Below are 12,052 nucleotides of genomic sequence, written 5' to 3'. Positions count from 1 at the left end.
CAGAAGGATCTGTGCGAGCGCTGTGCTCTGGGCTTAGCCAAAAGCCCCTTTTAACTTTTCAACTGTTTTTGTAGTGCCGGCTGACCCGCGGCAGAGTGGTCAGATAATCCCTGGAACGTTACCGGGAATTAGAGGGCCAGTTCTTTCACAGAACACCGGCACCCCATCCTGCATGGGGCGCATGCAGACTCAGGGCAGTGGACGTGTGTATGACATTTTCTGGTTTAAGGCAATAAATGGCAGGGTGCTGAGGGAGTTGGTCGTTATTAGAATGTGAGTGAGGTCACGGGAAAAGGTGAGAAAGACACCATATGCAGAGTGTGTGTGTGTGTGTGTGTGTGTGTGTGTGTGTGTGTGTGTGTGTGTGTGTGTGAACAGACTGAATATGTTGTGGTATCACCAAAAAATTAGTACTGCATCCTTCCTAATACCACCCAATAATAAAAATGTGTGTGTGTGTGTGTGTGTGTGTATATATGAACTGTGTGTGTGTGTGTATATATGAACTCATTAGTACATTATTTACATTCAATAGCATATTTCATATTTTTAATGTAAAACCTTCCTGACCATGTGTCATGTGACTAGCCTTGTATCGAGTGGGTGTGTGGGATATGTTTGTCCATGGTGCCCACTCTAGACTGTGTTAGATGATAATTGTGGCCGGTGGCCCGGGCTTGCTCATGGCTGCAGTGCAGAGCGGCGTCCTGATTAAAACACGCGGTTGATGGAGGAGTTGGGGGATGTGGTGCTGGATTGGGTTGGGGGAGGAGGGTTGGCGGCGGTGGGGGTGTGGGGTGTAAATGGAATTTCTGCTGCAAACAGCTGGACTAGTTTATTTAAACACATCCAGGACGTGGAGACTGACCTGAGATTGACACGGTGCGGGGGAGGAGGAGCAACAATGGAATTTTATGACTTTGAGGCTCAGATGAGAGCGAGTGAGAGGGATGCTCTTACTTACGAATTCTCCCTTAAGGCATGTCGACATGTGACTGAACAGTAGAATAACTAATTACTTAAGTAAATGGATCTCTGGGTGAGACGTGGATAATAAAGTTCCTCTGACACTCAAGGGGCTGTGATAAAGGGGGAAGTGCTTTCTGTGTGTGTGTGTGTGTGTGTGTGTGTGTGTGCCTTACTGGGGATCAAATGTATTCACAAAGATGAACATGTAATTTCAATAAATTGAAAAAATCTACAATTGTTTTAATTAATACAAATTTTAATTACTATTATTAATTCTGAGCCTTGCTCGTTTATACTTGTTTATTTAAAATATTTATTAAAACGTTGGTTTTAATGGGTAGTTATTTATAATGCATATGTTAATATTCATGTGTAATATTTGTATGTGTGTGGTTGCAGTTGTAGAAACCATCGATGGCAGTACAGTAGCTGTGTGATTGTAACAGTACACCTCCAGTACTTTTATGACCTCTATGAATATACTTATGCATTGTACCTAAATACTAAAGCTTACATATTAAATATATTTCCATAAATGTGGATGGAAATGTGAGCGAGTGCCTGCGGTTATGCTCTGAAGGAGTGTGAATAACTGGATCAGCTCTGGAAAAATGTCCCGCTCCATATGCATTTAGATGGTTGTGGTGAAAAGTAACCTTTCGTATCTCTAATCTGGACCTTTCCAGCAGGGCTTATTAAATTATTCCCTAATTGGTCACGCAACAAAGGCAGCTGATGAAAAAGACAATTTCTTGCTTTTAATTGGCCATTTCACGTGCTGTTTGCGGTACACCTGTGCGTTTGTAATGAGAATGGGACATTAGCGCGAGCCGGGCAGACGTGACTGCAATCAGTTCCACCTTTTCAGAACGAGGGAAGCGGGGGACGTGAGAAAAGCAGCGAGGACCGTTCACGGACACAAACGCGTAGATGTGCAGGTTCATAAACACACACGGGGAGTGCGAGCGAAGGAGGAGAACGTGGCGCTGGTCGTTTTTTTTTTTTTTTTTTTCTTTCCATGCTTCATTTGACTCGTAAGTGCCCTCATTTCAATAGTTTTTAAGCCGACTTTTCTTTTCTTTTTCCTCCCTTGCGACCGACTTTAGAAGTGCCATCAGTGGCATTTTGCTCCAAAATAGCCCCCCATTGTCTGAGAGGCCGGCTGAATAGTTGGGCTCATTGTGCGGCGATGGGAAGCAGAAACCGAACAGGCCATAAACGCAGGCCTGTAGAGCAAAGGGGTCGGGGAAAGGTGAACTTTTCCTCCTGCTGGAGGGACGCGGCGCTGGCTCTCCCGACACGGCCAGCCCCGCGCTCTGATTGGCCTCGCCGGTGAGCAGCCTCTCGGTGCAAGAGCGTGGCCGTTCGTTCTCTCTCCTCAGACTCCTGCAGCACCCCCACACCCACCCACCCTTTCCTCCCTCTCTCTCTCTCTTTCCCTCCCTCCCCTGCCTCGCTCCCTCCCTCCTTCTCATCACCCCCCCTCTGTCCCCCCGCCTGGTATTGTGTAGCACTTGTCCTTTGTTCAAGTCTTTGGTGCATCTGGCCTTAGATATGGTACTGAGAAGGACTGGGAGAGGAAGCGTCGCATACTTTTTTTGTGTGTGTGAGAAAGAGAGAGAAGGAAAGAGAGGGAGAGAGAGAGCGAGAGCAAGAGAAGAGGCTAAAAAATGTATAAGAGAGAAAGAAAGAGAGCGCGGGGGGAAATCCAAAACGGCAGAGGTCACCAGATAGACAACAGTGACCCTCCCCTGACCCCTGCCTGAGAAGGGAGAACAGTAAAAGGAATGCCTATCCTGCAACTCCCCCAGCATTACAGGCTGGCGGTGATAAAACTCCAGACGTTCCCTCATTTGATGGTGTGCTGCCATGTCAGGACATTCTTCTTCTCCCATGTTCTACCCCCTCTGGAATACTTTAGGTTGATAACAAACATGGGAGATAAAATACAGAAGAGGGGGGTCGGTTGGAAGAAAAAAAAAAAACTCAAATCTAGAAGCGTGGATAAGCTTGCTAATTAGGAAAACCTAGCAGATGCCTCCATGAACATCTCTTTGTCTATAACTTCTTTTCTTTCTTTTTTTTTTTCCACCTCTGTTTCTCTCTCTCTCTCTCTCTCTCTCTCCACCCCACACTCTCCAGCCTGGCTTTTCTCAGCCTGAAAAGAGTGGTGTGGCTATTGTTTCCTTAAAAGTCTACTAATTCTCTTCTCAAAAGATGAAATGGAAGTGCCCAACTGTGGCAACAGCAGGAGGACATAAATCAAGGCGGAACCCCTGAGCTTGCTCTCCAGCGGGTCAGCAGAGGTCGCGGGGTCATTTGGGAAGGTTTTTTCGGCTGAGCCAGGCCAGAGAGGTCTTTAGCGCTGGGTGGGGGGCTGGGGTCAGAAGGTATTTATGATGGCACATTGTAACATATTTAATGCAGGAAACCTTTTTCCCTTTACCAGGCTCTGTGCCAACTGGCTTAAAAAAGGTCCACAACACTATTCACAACAGTAATAATAGTAATTATCATAATGATGAACAGTTGCTGTCTTTTTAACACATCAAGGGAGGGAAGGAGGGAGTAGAGGATGTATACTTTCACCTTCTGTTTGCTTTTGGAGATGTGGTGTATGTTGAAGGCACACAAGTTAGCACAGGTCATGGGCTCACGTGAGCTCTGCATACGTGGCTCCTGTTCCGTCTGAGGGGATTTCGCTGAGACGCTCCCACCCCGAGCAGCAAACACCCAGCGCTTACATCTTTACCTCTCGAGGCTGTCCGAGGCGATTTGGACAAAGCACTTACTCAAATTGCACATTTCCACAGATCCTGTTCCATTAAAACTCATGCTGATCTGTGCAACTTAACTCTTTTTTTTTTTTTTTTTGCTGTTGTTTAAGTGAAACTAACCACATTGTGCCGTGCTTTTATCTTCCGTCTCCTGCAGGTTCATTAATGCAAGAAGGAGAATAGTGCAGCCCATGATTGACCAGTCCAACCGAGCAGGCAAGTCTCCCATTGTAACTGTTTTCAAGCCTCGCAGGCAAAAGCCCTCCACAAGCCATGCACTCGGAGGTCTGGCCAACGGTAAATACGCTGTGTTGCCTGGATGCTGGGAGTGACAGACCACTAAAATCTCTCCAATTAACCCAAAGCACTAATCACGTTGGCTTGAGCCCCGACATAATCCAATTAGAAGTAAACAAACAGACGGAGCAAATTTTAAAAATATGAAATGAAAGTGTAACTAAATGTGGTGCCTCGGAAACGCACTAGAAACGAGGTGAGAGAAGAAGGGAAAAAGTACGTGGTTTTCAGCTGCGCTTCACTCTTGCTGCTGAGCGGGGCTCTGGTGCATGGCTTGTTGTGGACTGCTGTAAACTTTATTACCTGTAATGGGGGTCAGGGGGTCAGGGTGGCATTAGGGACTCGGTAAAGTTCAAAGGCATCCACTGGGCTTCTGTTTTTTTTTTTTTTTTTTTTTTTTGCTTGAATAATCCCCAGAACAGCACATATCTGGTGTAAGTAGATTTCTAGTGAAAACAAGTCTGTGTAGTTTTGGAAGTAAAAGTATAGTTTTTTTTTTTTTTTTTTTTACAATAGTTTCTTGCAAAGCCAGCAAAAGAAGTCATAAAAATGTATATGAAACCATATACATTCTAGGCGAATGGGAGGTTCATTATTTTTTGGGGAATTTTCCACATCAGAGGATGTGTTCTAGACAGCGGGGTCACAGTTAGACAGACAGAAGCTGGGGTGGATGGCTTCAGACTGGGCGTACATTAACAGATGATGTAGCTTCAGCCATGGAAACTTAATTAAAAGCTCTAATTGACCACTGTCTCATGCGCCCCCGCCCTCCTCCAGTAAGTCAAGGAGCTCCCTACAACCCAGATGGCCAGCCGATGGGAGGGTTTGTCATGGACGGACAGCAGCACATGGGAATCCGACCACCTGGTAAGACCTTGGCGTTTCTCCCTGTACTCATATCTCACAAATCCCCACCTTCTCCAGCCTCCAGCATGGCCAACTCCCACGGGCGTCTCCAAGATTGCGTGCCTGCAGTGCAGCGCATGTGTAGGCCACCATAAAGGCCACCACTTCTTCCTCATGCACGCCATCACCTGCCTCATCCTCACAGAATTCTCCTGGATACCCATAAGCCCGTCTCACCTCAGCTTCCTGGTCACTCTCTGTAGCTCTACCCCCCTTCCCCTTCGGCCAGTTCACTCTGCCTATTTATCCTTAAACCCTTGATATGGTTTGATGTATTTTTTTATCACTCCAGTCTCCTGTTCTTCCTTTATAAATGTGTGGGATGTTGTGCTTTTGTGCACACACTTGCGACACCTTTCTCATCTCCTGCTTTCTTTCTTTCCATTTTTTTCTCCTTCCAGGGCCTATGAGTGGAATGGGCATGAATATGGGAATGGAGGGACAGTGGCACTACATGTAACCTTCTTCTAGTTAACCAATCGCAAAGCAAAGGGGAAGTAAGTACAAACCACGGGTGTTCAAAACTTTTCACTTAAATGTTCTTTTTTGTATGTGTGTGTTTGTGTGTATGTGCCCAGTGTGTTCTGATGATTTAGCTTAGTGGGTGTTTGACTCAATTCTTCCAGATTAGGGTCCTTAAAATCTGCTCACTCTTTCTGCTTACCCTGACTCTTTCCCCGGTTAAGTAATCTGTCCTTATCCCCCTCATTCTCTCTCTCTCTCGCTCTTCCCTCAGTTTCTCTCTCTCTTTTATTGTGATAAGCAGCTCGATCAGGGACTTGTGTCTCTAGTTGTCTGCTTTCGCACAACACATCGTCCACATGACTGAAGGAGGAAAGAGAGAGGGGGAAAAACATTGCTGAACGTGGGCAGAGAGAGAGCAAGAGATGAAAAGGGGGGAGGAAAGGAAGAGGCGGGCTGAGTGAGAGGGGAGCATAGAGTGGCACAAGGAAAGGCGAGGGGGGGGTGCTGGGGAGGGGGGCGAGGTTGGGGTTCTGTGGTGGTGGGGTGGTTATGGTGGGATGTCTCCATGGCAACAGACTGATTGGCAAAATGTAAGCAGTCTGCATCCGTGCAAGGAGACGGAAGTGCATGTCCCCAAAGTGTCATAAATCTGCCTCGCCGCAGTTGATGCATGAGTTTATTACACTAATTATTATTACACATTAATACAGGAACCTGCGAGGCAGCGGCTCCAAAGTCACACTTTTAACCCCGCGGCGGAGCAGCCATTTAGCTCCTCTGAGAAATTATGTCGGCGGATAGTGTATGTTGAGATGGCCATATTGATCTTCCCTGTCTACTCAGGATGTTGTGTGCATGTGTGTGTGTGTGTGTGTGTGTGTGTGTGTGCTTTTTTTCGTCTGTCTGTCATAATAGGATTACTTATGGCAAAGGGAGGGGAAATAAACTAGTGCAAAATGGAGGTGTGCTCAGCAGGGTATGCAGCTTAGCTCAGCCTAATTGACTATATCCAAATTAAATATGCCATCACGGGCGGTGTGACGAATGGATTTGACTTATTCGGTATACAAAAATAGAGATCATTAACACAGACACGCACAGAATGCCTGCGTACTCGCAAATACTCACGCCACACACGGCCACTGGCCAGTGGCAAAAACCCAACTTATTGCTAATGCATTCTTTGCCATTTTCAATTCATTTCTTTTTCGGTATGAACAAGCAAATGTGTGTGTGTGTGTGTGTGTGTGTGTGTGTGTGTGTCTAAACATGTAAAGTGACTCTGTGTCCAAACGGCCTCGTTCCAGCAGCTGCCATGGTTCCCAGAAGACTGAGCAGAAACCTGCTTTAAACAGACTCAATTTGCTTGCTGAAATCCGTAATTGGGCCGCGCGTGGAATCTTAGATGAGACGGGAACAGGGGGAGAAAAGGGGAGAGAAGGAAAGTGGGAGACTGAAGGAGAAAGAGGTAGAGTGTGACAGAAATATGTCGCCGCGGCTGGAAGTGCGCGGCCTTTATGGCTTCATCACTGCAGTCCGCTGGCTTGTCTAATTTAAATATTGTTACTTTAGTTTCTAGGTCAATTAAATGTAAGTGATGTGTTATATTCTTCACGACCAATTAAATTAATAGGTTATTACAAAAAAAAAAGTTATCTCATTTGATTAAGAGACCAAGGGTTCATTATATTTTATAAGCAATTTTCATTAGTTGGGAATTTTTCCTCGAGGCAAGATGGAGCAGTTATTTGCTGGGGAGTCTCAAGACCTGAAATGAAGGTAACACTACAACGTTACTTAAAACCAAAGCCAATTAAACCTACTTAGTGAGCGCGTTATGCTTTCTACCCATGACGATTATGGAGCTTATAGCTTTCAGAAACAATACACCTGTCAATGCCGATAAGTCCGAGCAGCTCATGCGGAAGAGCGGAGACCCTTTGATAGCAGGGAGGAGGTCCTGTTTTTGACCACGTTCCCCTCATTTCTTGCTTCCTGTTGTTGCAACAAAATTAGCCGGCGGTGGGCAAACATGCTGTTTTCTTTTTCCGAGACAATGGTGGCGGCGGCGAGCGTTAATTACAAGAACGTAGCGGATGTTCCTAACCCCACTTCCCAAATGCTGCCGCCAGGCTCGGGTGAACCTGCCCGCTAACCCCGTGCAGCCCCGTCCCTGCTGGAGATTCCTTTTGTCTGAGAATTCATTCTTCCCAATTATTAAGTGCAAGTTTGTTAACCTTATGTAGGGTCAACATTCCCCTTTTCGGTGGATGAACTTTTACTTTTAAGTAACAGAAAAAAACAGGGCCCTCGGGGATTTAGCCCTTTTATTGTCTGAGCAAGTATCCCCCGTTGATTTAGTCCCTCGGTACCTCTGAAAATGGACAAGGCAGGAACTGGGTGTATTGATTGGCTTATTAAGTGAAAAAACGTATTAGCGATGTGGGCCTTTTCAAGCGCACACTGCTGCTTCTCCTGCCGGCCACTAAGCTCTCATTAAGAACGTGTTCGAAGATTGAAATCGGGATTGGAAAATTGACAAGTGGCAAAAAGGTTCACGGGAGGGTTATGTGCAGTTGTTCACTTGCTGAATGTTTCGTTCACTGCAGGCAGTTAATGAAATTATTGAGTGTCGCCTTCCCTTGTTTGTATTTTTTATGGTCCTTTGCTTCAGGTTACAGGTTACTGGCTATAGGTTATGGGCTGGTAGAAAGATAACAATATTTGTCAAAATATGCACTACATTTTCCTCTATGTTAATAGAAATTAATGTTTGTCAAGATAATAGTGTTTGACACATCCCCCACCCCTATGGGCATCAATTTGTCTTGTTTAGCTTGTTTATTACCCTGCTCACTATATTCTAAAATAAATTCTATGTTATTAAAAATTACCGTGCCATGTGCCACTGGTGTGTAAAAAGGACTGATTTGTGAAAGAAGTTATTATCTCTGTGAATTGTGTGATTCTAAAGCCCCTTTGATTAATCCAGAATAATATTAATCCTGTAAATATATGGTCGTGGAGGGTGGCTTTGGAGATCTTCGAAACTGTGCTCGTAAGGCATTGAGGATTCATGTCTGGCTTTTCGGAGGTTGCGAATGCAGCGAGAATGATTAGTGCTTTAATGAACACTTTTTTTTCTGATGCTGCGCATACCTCAAGATTAAGAGATTAAGCCCGAGAACAGACACACAGGAACCTTTAGGGTGACCTCGATGAAGGGCAGGCTTCTGGTTGGCTTGTTTTTCCAGATTATGGCCAATTCCTGGCCTGATGGATATTCCGCTGAGCAGAGCTCCCCAGTGAAAGCTGGAGCAGAGTGCCTTGTTCAGGGCAGCCGAACGTCCCCAGAGACCTGGTCACATTCACTACATGTGCTTCACCATTTATTCATCAAAGAAAGGGCCTCTTTGAGCCGGATGGCTATTTTTGATATCACTCCAACACCTCTATAATATGTAGAAGAGGGATCATAAAATTATAAAAAAGTGTGATTATTCAAAAGGGGCTTATATATTCTGTCACATATATATAACAAAATAACAGATTGATCTACATGCAAGTAACTTTAACCTACATCTCCTGTTACCATATACAGTGACATAGTTTGTGTTGGTTATCTTTTGATGACTGAACATTTTGAGGGTGGAACACTCTATCCGACAAATGACAATGACGTGTATTTAAAAAAATTTAAAAAAGCATTATCCTCTCCATACAACACAACACGCCACTACCACACTGAAAAAAACGTCCAACATTCAAAATTTAAGCAACGTGTCACACCTAATAGAACTGCCGTAATGTAAACTTGCTGTCAGTAGCATTATTGTAAAGTTAAAAAAATAAGCCTAAATTAGATAGCTTTGTTTAAAAGAGCAAATGTACATATTTTAACTACTGAAATAAGAAGAAACACATTAAACAGGGTGGTAGTAGCCTAGTGGGTGAGACACTCGCCTATGAACCAGAAGACCCAGTTTCAAATCCCATTTACTACCATTGTGTCCCTGAGCAAGACACTTAACCCTGAGCTGCTCCAGGGGGGACTGTCCCTGTAACTACTGGTTGTAAGGGATAAGGGCATCTGATTAATGCCGTAAATGTAAACAAATGACAGCTATGGTTTGGTTAACTTTTTTCGGTTCACGTCAGTGTCACTGCTGTATTGAGAAAAGCCCCAGAATCGTATCTGGACAGTAGTGCTGGTCATCCAAGTGTAAGGTTGGTGTAACACAAGCTGATGACCTGTAAAGTTCTGCACACTGGCTCTGGATAAGAGAATTCTCTAAATGAAATCATTTAATTGTAATGTATTGTGTATACATTATACTGAGCCACCTCTCTCTCTTTCTCTCTGTGTTTGTCTCTACAGGATTTCAGGGCATGCCAGGGGATTACCTGCCACACTGCAGCCCGGTGGGCATGGGCATGGGTCAGCCGAGCTACAGCTCCCCCCGATGCCCCCTCACTCCGTTCAGCTGCGACACGGACCTCCCATGCGCTCCTACATTTCTGGACACCCCCACCACCCAGCAATGTTGATGCATGGAGGACCACCACACCCTGTCATACCCATGTCCGCACCCAGACCCCCGATGCTCAGCCAAGGCGACCTCACCATGGGAGGACAAGTCATGGACATAAACGCCCAGTAGATTAAAGGGATTCTTTAAAATGAGTTGTGTTTTGAGAGAAACTAATCTGCGATACATTGGTTTTCCCGGGATAAATCGGCACCTATTACATACTGACTTCTTGCAGAGCTCGGACAGCTCAAGTCTTGGCAACTCTTGGACCAAGAATGAAGCCAATGTCTGTATACAATGGGACACTTATTACAAAAAAATAAACGAGAAGTGCCCTTTACGTAGCGAGAAAGAGAGAAATGATTACTATATCAGCTCCTGGGGGGAGGGAGGAGGACATAATGTATACTGATGTAAAATTGCATTGGACTCTCAAAAGAACTGGGAAATAAGTATTGTAAATGCTGTCGTATTGTTCTGCATATTATGTTGTTTCTAATAGATTTTTAAAAAAGGATGTGAACTTTTTTTTTTTTTCTTTTCACACTATGTGTGTGCCATCTCCATTGACTTTCGACCTCCTCCCTGAATCACCATGCATTTCAAAACAAAACAAACAAACAAACAAACAAAAAAAGGATAAAAAACAAACAAACCAAAAAAGACATGAATAAATCTGTAATTCATTCAACAAAGCATTTTGGCAGGCGTTTCTTTTGATCTGTGAATTGTTGGCCTGCTCGGGACACCCGAGGGTTATATCACCGCAGCTCTTCTGAATGAAAGCCCCCCCAGTCCACTTTAGAGATCCTTTTACTTTCTCCATCACATTGGATTTGCATGTTTATTTCTTTTTTTTTTTAATAGCTGCCCCAGCTAAATCGGCCTTGAAAGACGAACACGAGCGTTCGTTGGACTATAGCGGTGTAATACAATATACAGTACAGTTTGTGTGTGTGTGTGAGAGAGAGTGTGTTTGTGTGTGTGCGTATGAGAAAGCGTTTCCAAACAGCCCATCAATATTAGTTTTTTTTTCTCTTTTATTTAATGAGCTGAACTTTTTTTTTTGTAGGACATCAATCAGTCCCTCTGTGGAGAGCTCTGTATACACTGTAAATTAATAAATTTTGTGTACAAAAAAAAAAGAATGAAAACATACATGCTCTGTAATGTTATTGTTTTTTTTTTTTGACTGACTTGACATAAATGCAATCGCTGTCTTTCAGTTTATTTATTGGACACGGCCTCATTTAGTGAACGTGGTAGAAACCCACCCACGGCCACCGGAGCAGCAGGGCCTGCTCAGTCTTTTTAGCACCCAAGCCCAGTTTTGATTAATACAAGGGGGTCCGGCTAAATGATTTCGGCATAAATCAATCTGCGGTGGCTCGTGGCCAGTGCACATGCGCGTGTAGTAACAGTGCGTGTGTAGGCTTGTAGTAACAGCCCGAGACCCGCGTGTGTAAGTTTGTAGTAACAGCGCGTGTGTAAGTTTGTAGTAACAGCCCGAGACCCGCGTGTGTAAGTTTGTAGTAACAGCCCGAGACCCGCGTGTGTAGGCTTGTAGTAACAGCCCGAGACCCGCGTGTGTAGGCTTGTAGTAACAGGCCGAGGCCCGCTTGTGTAAGTTTGTAGTAACAGCCCGAGACCCGCGCGTGTAAGTTTGTAGTAACAGCCCTAGACCCGCGCGTGTAAGTTTGTAGTAACAGCCCTAGACCCGCATGTGTAAGTTTGTAGTAACAGCCCGAGACCCGCGTGTGTAAGTTTGTAGTAACAGCCCTAGACCCGCGTGTGTAAGTTTGTAGTAACAGCGCGTGTGTAAGTTTGTAGTAACAGCCCGAGACCCGCGTGTGTAAAATTGTAGTAACAGCCTGAGACCCGCGTGTGTAAGTTTGTAGTAACAGCCCGAGACCCGCTTGTGTAAGTTTGTAGTAACAGCCCGAGACCCGCTTGTGTAAGTTTGTAGTAACAACCCAAGACCCGCGTGTGTAAGTTTGTAGTAACAGCGCGTGTGTAAGTTTGTAGTAACAGCCCGAGACCTGCGTGTGTAAGTTTGTAGTAACAGCCCGAGACCCGCGTGTGTAGGCTTGTAGTAACAGCCCG

General features: G+C 44.9%; 1 protein-coding gene across 1 annotated transcript in view; it reads left to right on the top strand.

Moving 5' to 3' along the window:
- The window catches only part of meis1b (Meis homeobox 1 b), a 55,920-nt gene extending 45,275 nt beyond the window's left edge, over window positions 1-10,645 (top strand). The window contains 4 exon segments of the mRNA XM_028989371.1: window positions 3,904-3,962; window positions 4,824-4,913; window positions 9,796-9,873; window positions 9,876-10,645. Coding sequence (XP_028845204.1) covers window positions 3,904-3,962; window positions 4,824-4,913; window positions 9,796-9,873; window positions 9,876-10,078 — 430 coding nt within the window. The 3' untranslated portion in view covers window positions 10,079-10,645.
- The last annotated feature ends 1,407 nt before the right edge of the window (window positions 10,646-12,052 follow it).

Source organism: Denticeps clupeoides, chromosome 8, assembly GCF_900700375.1.
Source record: "Denticeps clupeoides chromosome 8, fDenClu1.1, whole genome shotgun sequence".
Taxonomy (NCBI): domain Eukaryota; kingdom Metazoa; phylum Chordata; class Actinopteri; order Clupeiformes; family Denticipitidae; genus Denticeps; species Denticeps clupeoides.
This window is presented reverse-complemented; position numbering and strand designations above follow the sequence as displayed.